The sequence below is a fragment of the Podarcis melisellensis genome, assembly GCF_964234715.1.
Source record: "Podarcis melisellensis genome assembly, chromosome: 8".
In the NCBI taxonomy this organism is placed as follows: domain Eukaryota; kingdom Metazoa; phylum Chordata; class Lepidosauria; order Squamata; family Lacertidae; genus Podarcis; species Podarcis melisellensis.
Genome location: NC_138540.1, coordinates 89,793,257 through 89,813,163, shown reverse-complemented (window position 1 = coordinate 89,813,163; position 19,907 = coordinate 89,793,257). Strand labels below are relative to the sequence as shown.

Here is a 19,907-nt window from a genome sequence, read left to right as displayed (position 1 = left end):
CCCTGTCAATACTTTGCACCCATGCAAAGCCCTCTCTGACCCTCTTAGCCCCCCGTATTGTCCTGGTTGATTGATGGGTTGAATTTGCATCGTCCCAGGAGGAGCCCAGGGTGACAAGTCCCTCAGATGCAAAAACTAAGCAGTTAAAACACGGTAAATGCAATTACAGTGGAAAACATCTAAAAGCAATTACAGCTAGAAAATGTTGTTTAAAACATTATTTTATCCTGCAGAATTATTCTGCCACCAAAATGCCTGAATAAACAGGAATGTTTTCGAGTTCATAATGACAGAGTGCCTTCCGTCAGCTTTGGCCTCATTCTGGACAGGGATAGCTGAACATCTGCCGTTTATGCTCTGGTAACATCTAGGATAGATTACTGCAGCATATTATATGTGGGGCTGCCTCTGAAAACGGGTCAGAAACTTCAGCGGGTGCAAAAATTGGTGGGCAGGTTGCTCACCGGGGCAAGAAGGTCTGAACATATTACACCCATCCTAGCCTGACTGCAGGGGCTGCCAATTAATTTCCAGGCCCCATTGACAGTGCTGGTTTTGATCTATAAAGCCTTAAAACGGCTCAGGACCGCAACACCTCAAGAACTGTCTTCCCCCAATATGTCTCCCCCATATGAACCAGTCCCGACCCTGTGATCGCAATCTGAGGCCTTTCTTCAGGAGGTCCGAAGTGCAGAAACATAAGAACAGGGCCTTTTTTGTGGTGACTTCCCGTTTGTGGAATGCTCTCCTATTGAAAACGCTCCTGTTAGGTCCCAGGTGAAATCACTGCTCTTCTCCCGGGCCTTAAACAACCTCTGGCCTTTTAAACTGTGTTGTGTGTTATGGTTTCCTTTGTTATTTTGTTACGTTTTTATACCACACACCGCCCTGCAATCCTTGGATGGAGGTATATAAATTTAGTGACAGAGACAGACACACCTTGCTAGGGAGGGCATGCCACAACCAGGGAGCCACTATTGAAAAGCCCCTGTCATGGGGCAGTGGCAACCAGGAGACCCACGACGGCACCACCACCGCCAAGGCCTCACCTGCTGTGGGTATTAAGAAGGCAGTCTTTGGGTCTCGAGCAATTTAGGACTTTATTTGCTAGCATTAGTACTGTGGATTTGGCCCAGCGGGTCACTAGCAGCCAGTCCCTACAGACATGGTTAGGGCTGCAGCCGCAACCAGCTAAATCTTCAGTTTGATTAAGGGACAGAATCCATATTTAATCAGGGAAGGCATATTTTAATCAATGGGGCTGCAAATCAGCTTCACAGTTTTGGGGAGTTTGTATTTAAATTGTTTGGTTCTGAGGTGTTATTGTCCTAGGAAATACACACACACACACACACATATATATATGAGGCCTTTTTTTTCTAACACTGTGTATCACAGCTTTTGTTGATTAAACCGTAAATTATCCTGTGCTCCAGTACTGAAGGAAGAGTTCCCTTTGAGGAAACTGCTTTATCGAGTTTGGGAATAGTGTGCTGATTAAATTGAACTGGTTAATCAGCAAACGGGCAGGTGATTAATAGACTGCAATGCATTCATCCGGTCAAGAAGGGCCTTGATGGAAATTGGACCTGCTCTTCTCCTGCAATGAGCTTAGCACAAAGGAACGTCCCGGCAGGTTGAATTTATAGTTGGTTTATCATACTGAGATGAATTGCAGGGATGAATTGCAGGCCCTCCAGATAACTGTGGGCAACCGATTCCCGTCAGCCCCAGCCAATATCTCAGAAGCCCGCTCTGCCATAACGCCGAGGGGGGCTTTTAATTTAGCTGCCCCTGTTCTGTGAAATAGCATTCCTGTTGAGGTATCACAATAATTTATAATAAAAAATTATTATTTATATCCCGCCCATCTGGCTGAGTTTCCCCAGCCACTCTGGGCGGCTTCCAACAGAATATTAAAATACAATAGTCCATCAAACTAATTATTATTATTATTATTATTATTATTATTATTATTATTATTAATTTATTATTTATACCCCGCCCATCTGGCTGAGTTTCCCCAGCCACTTTGGGCGGCTTCCAACAGAATATTAAAATACAATAGTCCATCAAACTAATAATAATAATAATAATAATAATAATAATAATAATAATAATATATTTATTATTTATGCCCCGCCCACCTGGCTGAGTTTCCCCAGCCACTCTGGGCGGCTCCCATTCGAGTGTTAGAAACAATACAGCTTTAAATATTAAAAGCTTCCCTAAACAGGGCTGCCTTCAGATGTCTTTTCAAAATAGGATAGCTGCTTATTTCCTTGACATCTGGTGGGAGGGTGTTCCACAGGGAGGGCGCCACCACCAAGAAGGCCCTCTGCCTGGTTCCCGGTACCTTCGTTTCTCGCAGTGAGGGAGCCGTCAGAAGGCCCTCGGCGCTGGACCTCAGTGTCCGGGCAGAGACGCCCGGTTGGCTTCCTCTGGCTCCAGGCCTGCAGACCTAATGAATACCCAAAGTCTTTCAATATGTACATAATAAGGAACTGGACTCGGCTGAGGTTGGCAGAGAGAGCGAAACTGGCAGATGACCTGTTTCTAAAATAACATTGCTTTGGTGGTGACTCAGGAAATACAAACAGAAGCGATGAGTCACTGGATGTAGTGATATGCAGAATCTCTCCTTGCAGCTGCTCTTCCCATAAATTGACTGTGCATAAATAAGAACCTTTTTTCCTTTTTCTTTTTTTGTCTGAGAGAAGGTGAGAGGGAGAGAGGCACAACTTTTAGTTATTAAAAACCTGGGATCCGTGTCTCTTTTTTGGGTGGGAGGAGAGACAGGATAACAGGATTTTATTTGTGAAATACACACCTCTATGATTATGCTTGTAGAACAAGCTTAGGAAAGATTTGAAAGAGCAGATTATGGGCTCTTTAATTCTCCAGAAGCTTAGTAGTGAAAATTTTAAAAAAATGCCTTAATAAAGTCTGAAAGTGGAGGAACTAGAAGAGGCTCCCCCAACCTCGGCCCTCCAGATGTTTTGAGACTACAATTCCCATCATCCCTGACCATTGGGATCATGGGAGTTGTAGGCCAAAAACATCTGGAGGGCTGAGGTTGAGGAAGCCTGAACTAGAACACCTGGCCTGCCAGTTCTATGAAGATAAGAACATAAGAGGGGTCTGGATCAGGCCAATGGCCCATCTAGTCCAGCATAGTACTGTGTCCAGTTCTGGGCACCGCAGTTCAAGAAGGACACTGACAAACTGGAACGTGTCCAGAGGAGGGCAACCAAAATGGTCAAAGGCCTGGAAATGATGCCTTATGAGGAACGGCTAAGGGAGCTGGGCATGTTTAGCCTGGAGAAGAGGAGGTTAAGGGGTGATATGATAGCCATGTTCAAATATATAAAAGGATGTCACATAGAGGAGGGAGAAAGGTTGTTTTCTGCTGCTCCAGAGAAGCGGACACGGAGCAATGGATCCAAACTACAAGAAAGAAGATTCCACCTAAACATTAGGAAGAACTTCCTGACAGTAAGAGCTGTTTGACAGTGGAATTTGCTGCCAAGGAGTGTGGTGGAGTCTCCTTCTTTGGAGGTCTTTAAGCAGAGGCTTGACAACCAGATGTCAGGAGTGCTCTGATGGTGTTTCCTGCTTGGCAGGGGGTTGGACTCGATGGCCCTTGTGGTCTCTTCCAACTCTATCATTCTATGATTCTGTTCTCACAAGGGCCAACCAGATACCCAGGCATAGGCAAACTCCGGCCCTCCAGATGTTTGGGACTACAGTTCCCATCATCCCTGACCACTGGTCCTGTTAGCTAGGGATGATGGGAGTTGTAGTCCCAAAAATTTGGAGGGCCGGAGTTTGCCTATTCCTGCAGATACCCATAGGGGAATCCCGCAAGCACAATCTGAGCACAAGAGCTTTTCCCCTCCTGCAGTTTCCAGCAAGTGGTGTTCGTGGAATTTGTAGAGTTGAAAGGGACCTCGAGGCACATCTGGTTGGGTCCGTAAGGGTGAGGCGATCTTTTGAAAAGCCACTTTTGTTTTTCATTTCCTTGGGCCGTTTTACCCTCCCGTCCTCTGCAGCTTTCACTTTCTTCGACCCAAACGACCCGGCGTGTCAAGAAATCCTCTACGACCCCATCACCACCGTCCCGGAGTTGTTTGCCATCATCCGCCAGTGGGTTCCCCAAGTGCAGCACAAGATCGATATCATCGGCAGTGAGGCGAGTGATGGGCGTCTCTTGGGGGATTGTGGGCCGAGTGGGGGAGGAGGAGGGGGGCATTGGAACCTGGGTGTGCCCTGCTGTGCTGCTCCTTGCTAGGGAGCGCATTCCACAACCAGGAGACCACCACTAAAATGGCCCCGTCGTGCAGGTAGGGTAGTTTCTGCAAACGCTGGCACCCCCCTCTCCTGCAGTCCTGTAGCTAGGAGCCAAGAGATGAAGGGGGGAAGGCCCGGAAATCCCAGCCGTGGTCAGTTAGCAGAAAGGGAGCAGCATGGAGACCCCTCCCCACCCATTCCTCATAATATAATGTGCAATACATTGGTACCTCTGGGTGTGAACGGGATCCATTCTGGAACCCCGTTCGCATCCTGAGCAGAACGCAATCTGCGCGCGTGTGGGTCGCGATTTCCGCTTCTGCACATGCGTGTGACGTCATTTTGAGCATCTGCGCATGCGCGCGCGGCAAAACCCCGAAGTAACCTGTTCCATTACTTCTGTGTCGCTCAACCTGAAGCGACTTTAACCCGAGGTATGACTGTAGGTGCTATATCATTGGGGGATGTGTGTAAGAGAGCTGAGGTTTTTTTAGATCGCAGTTGGGGAGCCCCTCCAGGGGCCAAATATGGCCTCCCTGTCCTTGCCGTTTGGCCTATGGGACCCTCCTAAGACCACCTGCCCCCTGTCCTTCTCTCCTCTGGCCACATCCTTCACAGACCCTGTGACAAGCCCTCCGAGAAGGCTTTCGACTGGATGGAATGGGTCTTTGAACTGCGAGAATGCTTCTCCCTTGGCCAAAAGGAGGTGTAGAAGCCTCTGGCTTTTGTGTGGCTGGAGTACAGCTTGCTGCACAAAGTTAAGCATCAGGTCCACTCCTCAGCCCAACTCTTACCTCTAGCCACATACCCTTTTCTTCTGCCCTTGCCCATCCGATCCCTGGCACGCGACCCCAGGAAAGTCATCTCTCGGGGAATGTGGCTTTCAGGCTGGAAAAGATGCTCTGCCCCACTTTTAGATGCGCTTCCAGATCAGCTCCAGATTTAGGTGGGGGTTCTTGTTGCTGGCAGGGGGTGGGTTGCGCTTGATGACCTCTGACGCCCCTTCTAGCTTAAACTCATCCTTGGCTACGCCCAGCCTTGCATGCTCAGCAGATCAACGGATGTGGGTGGTGTGTGCTGGGCCCGGGGGTAACTCATGAACGCGGTCCAGGACCGGTCCAGAATCTGAAGGTTCCACTGGGAGTCAGTCCAACAGGTTCAAGACAGGACATGAGGCAGGAAACCAGGCAAGGTACAGGATCTCGGGCAAAATCTGGCATACAGCAATGTTGCTCCCGCAACCTGGGGCGGGGTCCGACAGCCTTTTATCTTTGTCGGGGTAACGGCCAGTCCTGATCCCCCGATGACTCACCTCCCTGTCTCGCCCGAAGGTGAGCACTCCTGTGAGTACTCAGGTCTCTCCTTCTCTCAGACCTGAGTCTCTGCAGCTTGGGAGACGTTGGTGGATGACTAGACCCAGGGGCCGCCTCAGCCTCACCTGACCCAACCGGTAGTGGAGCAGCTGTAAGTGATGGACCAGCTGGAGGCAACGAGGGAATCCCCACATCTGGAGCCAGGGCAGGATCAGGCCCCGGACTTGGCCCAGCTGGTGCTTGTTGCAGGGGCACCTGTGCAGTCTGGGGCTCTTCAGGATCAGGCCCCAGACTCGGTTCAGATGATGCCTGAGGCAAAGGATCCGGTGTGGACTGAGACTCCTCTGGTTCCGAGTCCAAACCCCAGTCCCAGGCCATCACATGGCGCAGGGGAGATGGATCCGTTTACACCTCTGACTGACACCCCTCTTGGTGACTTGCATCCCGCAGATCTTGAAGCGAGGCTGCCACGTCAACGACCGCGATGGGCTGACAGACATGACGCTGCTGCATTACGCCTGCAAGGCTGGTGCCCATGGTGTCGGTAAGGAAGCCAGTGGGGGGGTCACACTCTATTCTTGGCACGTCCCCCTGGGTGTCTCTCCTGGGCCTCAGAGCCCTGCCAGCTCTTTCAGGAGAAACCACGCTCCCGTCTGGTCTTCCAACCCACTTTTAGAATTTGACTCCCTGAAACCGCCTGTGGGTTTTAGTCAGTTTTGCATTCACGGCAATATCTGCACTGTAAGACACTAAGGCAGTGATGGCCAAACTCGGCCCTCCAGCTGTTTTGGGACTACAGTTCCCATCATCCCTGACCACTGGTCCTGTTAGCTAGGGATGATGGGAGCTGTAGTCCCAAAACAGCTGGAGGGCCAGGTTTGGCCATCACTGCACTAAGGAGTTTGAACATATGGATGAAGAAGTATCTGGTGGTGATTGGCTGAGCTGCCTCTGACATCACAGAAGCTTTGGGTTTATTCAGGGCCGGATTTAGACTTTTAGAGGCCCTGAGCACTGGAAAGATTGTGACGCCCCTGCCCCCCGGATTCATAATTCAAAATAAAAACAATGCTAAACCATAAAAAGACACCCCCCAAATGAGACAGAACGTACCGTATTTTTCGCTCTATAAGAGGCACCAGACCACAAGACACACCTAGTTTTTGGAGGAGGAAAATAAGAAAATAAATATTCTGAATCCCAGGAGCCAGAACAGCAAGAGGGATCGCTGCGCAGTGAAAGCAGCAATCCCTCTTGCTCTTCTGGCTTCTGGGATAGCTGCGCAGCCTGCATTCGCTCCATAAGACGCACACACATTCCCCCTTACTTTTTAGGAGGGAAAATTTGAGTCTTATAGAGCAAAAAATATGGTACATGTATTCTGAAATTAAATGACTACTTCCATACTTTTATTTAAGTAGCCAGTGTCAAACTCTTTTTTGAATAAATGTATTATTTTTTGTGCTCCTGCTCTGCTGGTGCCCAAACTTGTGCTCAGTCTGCCTGTTGGGTAACCCAGTTTATCGCTGTGATCCTCCTTCCTTCTCCACCTTCCCAGGTGACCCAGCCGCTGCTGTGCGCCTCTCCAACCAGCTCTTGGCTTTGGGCGCGGATGTGACCCTGCGCAGCCGCTGGACCAACATGAACGCCCTGCACTACGCGGCTTATTTTGACGTCCCGGAACTCATCCGCATCCTGCTGAAGGCCTCCAAGCCAAAAGGTGGGTTTGGAAGGAGGGGCGGCACCTGCCCAGAAGAGGGCGGGACTTCCTGTGTCTCCTGCGCCTCACCTCAGAGCTCACCTTGACAACACAAAGCCCTTAATAACCTGGGTCCAGTTTACCTGTGAGATCACCTTGCCCCTTATATGCCCCATCAACTGCTCTGATCTGCAGAGCTGACACCATTACCGGCGTCACATAATACCCCTTCCGCATTTGTAAGACCTGCCCTTTGGAACTCCCTGCCAATTGACACCAGGCAGGTTCCTTCGCTATATTCTTTTCATCACCTGCTAAAAAACCCACAAAACTTTGTTTAAGTGAACCTGCCCAGATAACACAGAATGTTGGTTTGCATTTTAATCGCTTTTTAGTTTATCGCCGGTCTTTATTCTTTGAAGGCTTTGAATTGTTTTAGCCTATCGTTTTATTGTTCTGTTCGCTTTGGAAACGGCTTGGAGTTTTTTGGGGTTTTTTGCCCCGCAATTGGTGTAAAAAATCCACAAAGTAAATAATGAGTAGTTCTCTGTAAGGAGAGGTTTGCAAAAGTGCCAGAGGTGGTGTTGTTGTGTAGTCGTTTAGTGGTGTCCGCCTCTTTGTGACCCCCTGGACCAGAGCACGCCAGGCCCTCCTGTCTTCCACTGCCTCCCGCAGTTTGGTCAAACTTATGCTGGTAGCTTCGAGAACACTGTCCCACCATCTCGTCCTCTGTCGTCCCCTTCTCCTTGTGCCCTCCATCTTTCCCAACATCAGGGTCTTCTCCAGGGAGTCTTCTCTTCTCCTGAGGTGGCCAAAGTCTTGGAGCCTCAGCTTCAGGATCCGTCCTTCCAGTGAGCACTCAGGGCACTCAGGCAGAGGTGTTGGCTCGGATTAATTCCCTGCTTCCTTCCTAAGAAGCTCTGACCGATAATATTGAGCATCACAGCAGCAGCTGCAAAAAACAACAACAAAAACCCGTCAGCTGCTGTCTGCTCTTCATCTCCTGAGGGTTGGCACTGCTAGGCAACCTTCTTCACCAAGAATCGGAGCACTGTGTAAGGAACTGTGTAAGGAACTCCCAGCCATCCACCAATGTTTGTTGCATTCCCTTTTATTATTATTATTAAAAAGTGTTTTTAATGGGCAGTCTCAGCTCTGAAATACTGTAAAGCAGGGGAAGTCAGCCCTTGCCAGCGTGGTCCGTGATCAGGGATGATGGGAGTTGTAGTCCACAGCATTGCAGGGGGTTGGACTAGATGACCCTTGGGGTCCCTTCCAATCCTACAATTCTATGATTCCACGATCTGGAGTGTATCCCATTGACTGTAAAGCAGTAATAAGGAAGAAGCTTGTGAATCTAAGCCAGCTGCATGGCCAGGGCTTCAAAATGTTTGCAAAAGTGTAGGTGCCAGCTTGGATGTGGGAGATTGGTTGTGCCAAGTAGAGGAGACAGCCAGTGTGTGCTGGATCCTGGCAGTGTTTAATCGAGAGAGCACAGGGTCCCAAACCTTCAATAGGACCCAGGTGGGAACAAATCGGAAGTCGGAGAAGAATTTTTCAGATAAGGACCCACTCGAGTTTCTGGTTCATTTGCAATGTTCAGAGCCAGTTGTAGTTTCTGAACAGTCTTCAGGGGCAGCACCACAAAGCTGGGGGAACAGACTGCAAAGACAGATAATTTTCAGGACCTCGCTTCAGGCATCTGATGAAGCAGGTTGTCGTTCATGAAAGCTGACGCCAAAATAAATTGGTTAGTCTTTTGTTGTTTAGTCGTTTAGTCGTGTCCGCCTCTTTGTGACCCCCTGGACCAGAGCACGCCAGGCACCCCTTTCTTCCACTGCCTCCCCCAGTTTGGTCAAACTCATGCTGGTAGCTTTGAGAACACTGTCTCACCATCTCGTCCTCTGTCGTCCCCTTCTCCTTGGGCCCTCCATCTTTCCCAACATCAGGCTCTTTTTCCAGAGAGTCTTCTCTTCTCATGAGGGGGCCAAAGTCTTGGAGCCTCAGCTTCAGGATCTGTCCTTCCAGTGAGCACTCAGGGCTGATTTCCTTCAGAATGGAGAGGTTTGATCTTCTTGCAGTCCATGGGACTCTCAAGAGTCTCCTCCAGCACCATAATTCAAAAGCATCAATTCTTCGGCGATCAGCCTTCTTGATGGTCCAGCTCTCACTTCCATACATCACTACTGGGAAAACCATGGCTTTAACTATACGGACCTTTGTTGGCAAGGTGATGTCTCTGCTTTTTAAGATGCTGTCCAGGCTTGTCATTGCTGGTTAGTCTTTAAGGTGCCACAAAACTCATTTTTGCTGTAAGAGCAACCCTTCTGGAATTTCTGTAGCTCCCCATGGCCTTCACTTCCTTTGACCTTGTTCCATAAAGAGCCTCACACACTCTGGCCTGGTTTGCACATAAAACTAAGCCAAACAACAGTGATTATTTCACCCTTCTCCCAGGCTCCCTGCTGCCAGGCTACTTGGAGCTAAGTTATGGTTTGTCTCTCCCAACAAACCATGAGCTGCAACCAAAGTTGTTCCTGCTTTGCCGCTCGTGGTTTGTTTGGGGGAGACAAACCATGAGCCTAGGTTTGAAGGTGACTAAGGCGAACCATGGCTTAGCTCTGGAGGAGGGATGGAGCAGCCTCAGTTTCCTCTCTGGTTGCCGGCACGCTTGCCCATTCTCACTAAACCATGGTTTGGCTCATCGCTGCGAGTAAGTGTGAAATGCTAACAGTGGCAAGTTGGTTCTAATACCTGCGCGACCTGTATATTCCTTCCCCCTTCAGTTCTGAACTCGACGTGCAGCGACTTCAACCACGGAACAGCCCTCCACATTGCTGCTTCCAACCTGTGCCTTGGGGCCGTGAAATGTCTCCTGGAACATGGTGCCAACCCAGCCGTCAGGGTAAGAAAGGGGAGCTGTGGTGGATAAACGTATTGATGATGGTGATGATGATGGTAGTAATATATTCTTATTTATTATTTATACCCCGCCCATCTGGCTGGGCCTCCCCAGCCACTCTGGGCGGCTCCCAAAAGAATATTAAAAACATGATGTAACATCAGACATTAAAAACTTCCCTAAACAGGGCTGCCTTCAGATGTCTTCTAAAAGTCAGGTAGTTGTTGTTCTCTTTGACATCTGGTGGGAGGGCGTTCCACAGGGCGGGTGCCACCACCAAGAAGGCCCTCTGCCTGGTTCTCTGTAACCTCACTTCACACAGTGAGGGAACCACCAGAAGGCCCTCGGAGCTGGACCTCAGTGACTGGGCAGAACGATGGGGGTGGAGATGCTCCTTCAGGTCTATTGGACCGAGGCCGTTTAGGGCTTTAAAGGTCAGCACCAACACTTTGAATTGTGCCTGGAAACATACTGGGAGCCAATGTAGGTCTTTCAGGACTGGTGTTATGTGGTCTTGGTGGCCACTCCCAGTCACCAGTCTGGCTGCCACATTCTGGATTAGTTGCAGTTTCCGGGTCACCTTCAAAGGTAGCCCCACGTAGAGCGCATTGCAGTAGTCCAAGCGGGAGATAACCAGAGCATGAGCCACTCCGGTGATATAGTCTGCGGGCAGGTAGGGTCTCAGCCTGTATACCAGGTGGAGCTGGTAGACAGCTGCCCTGGACACAGAGTTGCTGTAGTGATGGTGGTGGTCTTCTTATATTATTATTATTATTATTATTATTACTACTACTACTACTACTACTATTGCTATTATTATTATTATTACCCACCCATCTGGCTGGGTTTCCCCAGCCACTCTGGACGGCTGTGGGATGCTCTGTGGGAGGGAGGGAGGGAGGGAGGGGCAAAAAATGGGGGGTTGAGGAGGGTCCTTTTGGGGAAAGGAAGAGAGTGAGAAGTGTCCCTATTTTCATTTGTGTATGTGTGTGTGTGTTTGTGAGAGAGAGGGGGGGGAAACACTGAACGTCTGGAGGAGCAATCTAGTCTTTAACACAGGCACAAATATAAGAACAGTGCCTGTACATTTTGCCTCCCATCTCACGTTCTGCAAATGCTAGAAGATTCCTCTCCCTTTTCACTGAAATCTGGTGGTCTGGGGGTTATGGTTCATAGGGGGTGGAGGATTCCACCCCCCAGGGACCCCCATGGCCTCTCCTCCAGCTCAATTCTCTCCCTGCGCAATCCTCTCTCCCAACAGAACAGCAAAGGCCAGGCGCCATCTGACGTGGTCCCAGACCCCATGGACATGACCTTGGACAAAGCCGAGGCAGCCATGATCGCCAAGGAGCTGAAGCAGCTGCTGCTGGACGCCGTGCCCTTGAGCTGCAACCTCCCCAAGGTCACCCTGCCCAACTACGACAACATCCCGGGCAACCTCATGCTCATCTCTCTCGGCCTCAAGCTCGGCGACCGGGTCATGGTGGACGGGCTGAAGGTAAGGCCAAGGTGTCCCTCATCATGGCAGGTGGGTTTGGGACCCCCATCACCAGTGTCTCTTGGCTAGGACTGGACTTGAAAAGCCCATGGTGGTGACATCTAATGGGTTGTGTCCAATGCTAGTCCTTCTCAGGGTTGACCCACTAATTCAACACAGTGGTACCTCTGGTTGTGAATGGGATCCATTCCGGAGGTCCGTTCGCAACATGAAAAGAGCGCACCCCGCAATGGCGTGTCTGCACACGCACGGGTTGCGATTTGCCGCTTCTGCTCATGCGCATGACGTCATTTTGCACTTCTGCACATGCGCAAGCGCCGAAACCCGGATGTAACCCTTTCCGGTACTTCCGGGTCGTAACCTGAAAGAACGTAACATGAAGCAGACGTAACATGAGATATGACTGTACTGTTCGTGTTAAGGAACAATTATGGGATGGGAGACTACTCAACAGCCCAGCTCATCGGGGTGCAAGTCCCCCGCGGATCCAAGTGGTCAGTAAAAAAGGAAGTTCCAGCCAAGTAATTTGGAGCAAAACAGCAGTCAGTAGACCATGATTTTTATTGTTGCGCAACAGGTCTCCCAGGAGTAAGAACCCTGAGCATGGGGCGACCTCCTCTTTTAAACCTTCCCTCTTTCCCCCAGAATACACTTTGAGCAGCAGCATTGATCCATCATCACTACATCACTAGCATGTCACAAATGGGGAGGGGCACACAAGGGTTAGGGACGTGGGTGGCACTGTGGTCTAAACCACAGAGCCTAGGACTTGCCAATCAGAAGGTCGGTGGTTCGAATCCCCGTGACGGGGTGAGCTCCCGTTGCTTGGTCCCAGCTCCTGCCAACCTAGCAGTTCGAAAGCACATAAAAGTGCAAGTAGATCAATAGGTATTGCTCTGGTGGGAAGGTAAATGGCATTTCCATCCGCTGCTCTGGTTCACCAGAAAGCGACTTAGTCATGCTGGCCACATGACCCAGAAAAACTGTCTGCAGACAAACGGCGGCTCCAGTAAAGTGAGATGAGCGCCGCAACCCCAGAATCGTTCACAACTGGACCTAATGGTCAGGGGTCCCTTTATCTTTACACAAGGGTTACACAAGTTCAACATTAGGTCACTTTATCAGATATCTTTCCCAACACCTCTTAACTCCCTATCACTGGAAGAACAATGAAACTCTTGACATCTCCTTGCCCTCAGGACTTGTCTGGAGATGGGCTTTCAGAACACCGGACTTGCTCAACTGCCTCTGCGGATGTCCAGTGTTGCCCCCCTGGTCACTCCCTGGGTGGGGGACCATGTCTGTGCTCTCACGCTTGGGGAATTATGGCGAGATGCCCTGTTCCTGCTGCCCACGTGACTTCCTGCTTCTTGGTTCATGGAGGGAGGTGGAGCCCAAATTCACCTTTCTTTCAGCGTTAAAATGGCGTTGGAATGAGGAGAGCTGGTTAAAGTATGGATTTTCTACAAACTTATAGGTATCTTCCCTGAGCTGTCAGGTCGAAGGGATACATTCAGGCATAATGTTTGTAACATCGTAACAACTTTACAGATGTGCCCCCCCATGTCATTTCCGTAGCAGTTCGAAAGCGTGGGAAGCTGCTGCCAGCCTGTGCCAACAATATTAATTCAGATGGGCCAGTGGTGACTTCCCTTGTTGTGTCTTGTATCCCCAATCTCGCCTTGCCTCCCTGCAGTTGGGCACCTTGCGTTTCTGCGGCACGACGGAATTTGCCAGCGGCCAGTGGGTGGGCGTGGAGCTGGACGAGCCGGACGGCAAGAACGACGGCAGCGTGGGAGGAATCCGTTACTTTATCTGCCCTCCGAAACACGGTAATCTAAAGCGGGGTTATGCCCCCTTGACACCAGCACTCCTCTGCCTTCAAATCCAGCAGCCGCCTAAGTCAACTACACAAATATCAAAGCTGTAGAAGAGTGCAACTCCTGGGTTTCCTCCAGCACACGCCTTCTAGGCCAGGGGCTCCCAAAGGGGGTATTCTGCCCCCTGGGGGATTTCCTAGCGGGATGCTAAGAAGGGGGTGTCAGGGGGTCGCTGGAGGTATAAATTGTTACAATTCCTGCTCCGTGATTGCAGTCATGGGATTGTTGTCTATCACATGACGGTGTATGTTTTGACTCCACCGCGTGGGAAGTGACGGAGACAGGATGTTTGTGTTACTGTGCTCCGTGAAGTGGGACTATTGTCCTTTGTTCTCTCTCTTTGCTGTCTGATGCTAGAGAGAGAGAGGGAGCCATAATGCAGTGCTCCGTGTGTGTTTATATGTAAATAAAGTAGATTAGCCAAAATGCTGAGTTGCTGAGGTCTGTCATGCATGCTGCACAAACTCTGCGGATCCCTAAGCGTGCCAGTGTCTGTTGGCATCGGTCGCTGTGATGTTCAGGCTGAAGAAAGCTTATGAAGCTCCTGAACGATCGACCAGGAGGGAGAGAACTTGCCAGTCGGGCATGTGTTTCTGCCAGGTCCTACTCGAGTGTAGGCTGAGCTCCTGACATAAATGACTGCCATTTTGAAAAGCTGGCATCACCAAGTTTTTTTGAATTGATTAAACTAAATGGTTCTAATTGGACGTTTCTGAGCACAATTCAAAGTGCTGGTGCTGACCTTTAAAACCCTAAATGGCCTCAGTCCAGTATATCTGAAGGAGCGTCTCCACCCCCATCGTTCAGCCCGGACACTGAGGTCCAGCTCCGAGGGCCTTCTGGCGGTTCCCTCCCTGCGAGAAGCCAGGTTACAGGGAACCAGGCAGAGGGCCTTCTCGGTGGTGGTGCCCGCCCTGTGGAACGCCCTCCCCCCAGATGTCAAAGGAATAAACAACTATCTGACGTTTAGAAGACATCTGAAGGCAGCTCTGTTTAAGGAAGTTTTTAATGTTTAATGCTGTATTGTGTTTTCAATATTTGGTTGGGAGCTGCCCAGAGTGGCTGGGGAAACCCAGCCAGAGGGGCGGTGTATAAATTGTTGTTGTTGTTTGCATAGTTCTTACCTGCCATGTAAGCTTTGGGCTTCCGGTTTTCCTTCCCCTTTTCCCAGGAGTGTTTGCTTCTGTGTCCAAGATCACCAAAGCCGCCGATCAGACACCTTCGTCGGTGACCTCCACCCCACGAACCCCCCGCATGGACTTCTCCCGCATGACCGCAAAGGGCCGGAAGGAAAAAGACAAAGACAAGAAAGGTAAGCTGGACTCTCTTTCACTGTGGACTCTCCTTCTAAGCAGAGGTTGGAGGGCCACCTGTCGTGCATGCTTTAGTTGAGATTCCTGAATTGCAGGGTGTCAGACTAGAGGACTCTTGTGGTCCCTTCCTGTTAGGATTCTTTTCCTGTGTTGCAGTCACGCGGTTGTGTTTATCCCATGATGGTGTATGTTTTCATTCCACATTGTGGGAAGCGACGAAGACAGGATGTTTTTATTACTGTGTTTCTGTGATGTACCAAAAACACAGGATGTACACAGGATGTACCAGAAACACAGGATGACCAGGAGGCAGACAGCGGGTGGCACTGTGGGTAAAACCTCAGCACCTAGGACTTGCCAATCATATGGTCGACGGTTCGAATCCCTGCGGCGGGGGTGAGCTCCCATCTTTCGGTCCCAGCTCCTGCCCACCTAGCAGTTCGAAAGCGCCTCAAAGTGCAAGTAGATAAATAGGGACCGCTTTCTAGCGGGAAGGTAAACGGCGTTTCCGTGTGCTGCGCTGGTGCTAGCTCGCCAGAGCAGCTTTGTCACGCTGGCCACGTGACCCGGAAGTGTCTCCGGACAGCGCTGGCCCCCGGCCTCTTAAGTGAGATGGGTGCACAACCCTAGAGTCGGACACGACTGGCCCGTACGGGCAGGAGTACCTTTACCTTTCTGTGATGTAGGACGTTTGTCCTTGTGTTCTCTCTCTTTGCTGTCTGATGAACAAGAGGAAGGAGCGGAGCTGCGATGCTCCGAGTGTGTATATGTAAATAAATGTAGTTTCGCCAAAAAGCTGCGCTGCTGAGTCTGAACGCTTGACTGCCTATACTCTGCTGATCCTGAAGTGTGCTGATGGTTCTTGGTATCAGTTGCTGTGGAGGAAGATTTTGAAGTTCCTGAAAGAATGACCAGGAGGCAGAGAACATGCCAGTCGGGCATGTAAACAAACAAACAAATAAACCTTTATCGTCACTATACCACCTGTGTGCAGTGAAATTAAACAAGCCCCACTCCCCACACACATACTCAGTCTTGTTCAATCTCTGGGTGCTTGTCAGAAGTCAATTGCGCCACTCTTTTTTTCCATTCAGCCCCCCCCACGGATAAAAGCTGTTCTTTAACCTGTTAGTGCGGCTGACTATACTTCTGTATCTCCCGCCCGAAGGTAGGAGTTTAAAGAGGGGCTGGCTGGCGTGTGAGTCGTCCCTAAGAATTTTTCTCGCTCTCCTGAGGCAGCGGTCTCCTGCGAGGGCCTTCTCGGTGGTGGCTCCCTCCCACCAGATGTCAAAGAGCAAAACAACTACCAGACTTTTAGAAGACATCTGAAGGCAGCCTTGCTTAGGGAAGCTTTTAATGTTTCATAGGTTATTGTATTTTAATATTCTGTTGGAAGCCGCCCAGAATGGTTGGGGAAACCCACCCAGATGGGCAGGGTATAAATAAATTGTTGTTGTTGTTGTTGTTGTTGTTGTTGTTGTTGTTGTTGTTATGTCATCTAGCAAACTCCGCGGACAGCCCATGATGTCATGTGCTGTATTCACCACCCTCTTTAGGGACTTCCTGTCTGTGGCTGTCAAACCAGCGTAGCACAATGTAATACAGTATGAAAGGACACTTTCTATTGTGGCCCAGTAGAATGAGATCATCAATCTTTGTTTGACATTGTTCTTTAGCAAGACCCTGAGGAAATGGAGTCTCATGTGTCTCTGCCGGCTTCCTACTCGTGCGTAGGACCTCCTGACACTTCCAACTCTACAGTTCTATGATTCTATACAGATAGTTTTACAAACAACAGACATGATAAAATTATAGACCTGGATGTGTCATAGGAATCCCCCACAATTGTTTTCAGGTGTTCACAATGTTTTTGGATGGTTTAAAATATGTTTTATTTTAATCGAGATAGAAATTTGAAAAATAAAACAAGATAAATAAGTTATGTAGTGAAATATACTTGGAGTCGAGAGCGGATTTCATGCTCTTTATTCAGCTCATAGTGGTGAGGAGGAATGGAAGTTCCCCCAGAATGTCGGCTTTATATACATTATTTACACAATGGGCACCACGTGATTGGCTAATTGCGGGATTCTCCTGTAGGCCAATCAGGTTGCGGATTCACTTCCATCTGGAGCTGGATTGGGTGGCTCCTGTGGACCAATCAGACTGCTGTGCTCTGAATCCTATTGTTCTAGGACCAATCAGACTGCTGTGTTCTGGATCCTATTGTTCTAGGACCAATCAGACTGCTGCATTCTGGGTCCTATTGTTCTAGGACCAATCAGACTGCTGCGTTCTGAATCCTATTGTTCTAGGACCAATCAGACTGCTGTGCTCTGAATCCTATTGTCCTAGGACCAATCAGACTGCTGCGTTCTGGATCCTATTGTTCTAGGACCAATTAGACTGCTGCATTTTGGATCCTATTCAACTCAGTACATAACATGTACCAAACTAAAACATCCAGATCTCGCTTTTCTCCACCCGTCTTCTCTGTCCAGCTCTCAGGAAGAAGTCCTTATCTGTTGGCAGCCTGGACCGTGAAGGACTGAAGATTGAAATTGGGGATCATGTCCTGGTGGCAGGTCAGAAGCAAGGCATCATTCGTTTCTACGGGAAGACAGATTTTGCCCCAGGTAAGCCAAGAGCTGGTGATCTGGGAAGCCATTTCCACTAGAGGAGTTAAGATCCTGTCTAGGGGGTGGGGCAGAGCATTGAGACCAACGTGCAGACTTTGGATCGGTAGCATTAGAAAAATAACCTCAGGAGACCTAATTCGAGCTGAGGGTCCTGAGTTCAAGTCCTGCCTCTGCTGTGATCTCCCTGCGTGGCCTGAGATCACTCTCAGTTTCACCCCTTTGACAATGGGAATAACAGTGGTCTACCTCAGGTGTTGTTCTTTTGGGAGAGTGAAAACGAGGACGCCGACTGCAAAGTATTCTGCGGGATTAAGGTTGCAGTCCTCAGTGTTACTAATGTGGAAGGGGGTCCCCTTTGAAATCTGCAAGACGAAGTCCTAGTCTCTGTTGGAATTAGCAACAGTAATTTAAAAATCTGCATTTCTGACTAATTTGCATGTTTTTCTTTCCCTCTCTCTTTCTCTCCAGGCTACTGGTTTGGCATTGAACTTGACAAGCCCACAGGAAAACACGATGGCTCTGTCTTTGGAGTTCGCTATTTCACCTGCGCCCCAAAGCATGGAGTCTTTGCCCCGCCTTCCAGAGTGCAGAGGTGTGTGTGGGGTTTATATTTCACGTGATTTAACAAGCTGCTAAATAGTTTTTAACATAGCTATGAATGATCCTGTTCTAATTTGGGGAGCGTATTCTGTAGAGAAGCTGCTGATTCGTTTGCTGCCTTTTCTTGAAAATTAGGCGGTATATATTGTGGGATAAGGGACGCGGGTGGCGCTGTGGGTTAAACTGCAGAGCCTAGGACTTGCCAATCAGAAGGTCGGCGGTTCAAATCCCCGCGACGGGGTGAGCTCTCGTTGCTCGGTCTCAGCTCCTGCCAACCTAGCAGTTCGAAAGCACGTCAAAGTGCAAGTAGATAAATAGGTACCGCTCCGGTGGGAAGGTAAACGGCGTTTCCGTGTGCTGCTCTGGTTCGCCAGAAGCGGCTTAGTCCTGCTGGCCACATGACTCGGAAGCTAAACGCCGGCTCCCTTGGCCAATAAAGCAAGATGAGCGCCGCAACCCCAGAGTCGGCCATGACTGGACCTAATGGTCAGGGGTCCCTTTACCTTTACCTATATTGTGGGATGTGATACCTAAGTAGCAGTCAAGAAGAAACATTCCTTGTTTTCCTAGAGTGGACATGCAGGGGAATGTTTGGTCCAGCCAGTCAAAAACTTCCTGTTTCCTCCTGGCTGGGACTTACGTCCTTTGCATGTGACTAGAGGTGGGCGTGACTTAACTGTCCAGGTAACAAAAGGGACAAGGCACCCAGCACTCTCTCTGTTTTTGACTTCCTCCGTCGTTGGAGCAGCTTTTTAGCTAGAGATGCTCTGTTGACTTCCAGCCAACAGAGGACACTGGGATTATCCCCATATGGGATAGATCCACATGTATATCCTTTGTAACTAAGTCTGCCTTCAGGGATCCAACTGTGAACTGAATGTGAGTAAACTTTTTTTATATGCAGTGGACGCTTGGGTTGCGAGCGTGATCTGTGCTGAATGCACGCTCGCAACCCACAGCATTCGCAACCCACAGCGGCCTGTCTGAGCACGCACGGGTTGCGATTTGGCGCTTCTGCACATGTGCAAAGCATGATTTAGCGCTTCTGCGCATGCGTGACCGCCGAAACCTGGAAGCAACTCGTTCTGGTACTTCCGGGTTTCGGTGGTCTGTAACCTGAAAAAAATGCAACCTGAAGCATCTGTAACCCAAGGTATGACTGTACTTTACACAAGATTGTGGCGTGTTTGTTCTGTTAAGAGGGATATAATGGAACTTACCAGGAACCTAATAGTGAGAGGCTTAAACAAGCCTGCAACCAGTTACCGTATTTTTCGCTCCATAGGGCGCACCGGACCATAGGGCGCACCTAGTTTTTATGGGGGGAAATCAAGAAAAAAAATCTTATTTCCCCCCCCCCCAGCCCCAAATAGCAGCGTACAGGCTGCGTGCAACCTCTCCCTGCCATAGGGGTTGCGCGCGGCTATGTCATAAGCCAAGGCAGCCAGCGGGATGGATCCCCTCGCTGTTTTGGCTTCCTCTTTAGCTCCGTGCAACCTCTCCTTGCCGGGAGAGGCTGCGCGAGGCTAAAGAAGCCATAGCCCTGTGCAGCTTCTCCCTGCCGGAGGGGCTGTGCGCGGCTATCCCTGAAGCCTCGAGAGCGAGAGGGGTTGGTGCGCACCGACGCCTCTCGCTCTCCAGGCTTCAGCGAAAGCAACACAAAGCCTCCAGAGCGCGGAGGGAGCGCTCCCTCCGTGCTCCGGAGGCTTCACGTTGCTATCGCTGAAGCCAAGGAGCCTGCATTCGCTCCATAGGATGCACACACATTTCCCC

At 49.8% G+C, this 19,907-nt stretch overlaps 1 protein-coding gene across 1 annotated transcript in view; it reads left to right on the top strand.

Annotated features, from left to right (window-relative positions):
* CLIP3 (CAP-Gly domain containing linker protein 3) overlaps positions 1 to 19,907 on the top strand; it is a 37,284-nt gene that overhangs the window by 9,349 nt on the left and 8,028 nt on the right. The window contains exons 3-11 of the mRNA XM_081922170.1: positions 4,053 to 4,192; positions 6,054 to 6,147; positions 7,162 to 7,323; positions 10,089 to 10,207; positions 11,466 to 11,702; positions 13,399 to 13,534; positions 14,754 to 14,894; positions 17,397 to 17,531; positions 18,003 to 18,126. Of these exons, the coding sequence (XP_081778296.1) occupies positions 4,053 to 4,192; positions 6,054 to 6,147; positions 7,162 to 7,323; positions 10,089 to 10,207; positions 11,466 to 11,702; positions 13,399 to 13,534; positions 14,754 to 14,894; positions 17,397 to 17,531; positions 18,003 to 18,126 (1,288 nt within the window). The remainder of the gene's footprint in view (positions 1 to 4,052; positions 4,193 to 6,053; positions 6,148 to 7,161; positions 7,324 to 10,088; positions 10,208 to 11,465; positions 11,703 to 13,398; positions 13,535 to 14,753; positions 14,895 to 17,396; positions 17,532 to 18,002; positions 18,127 to 19,907) is intronic.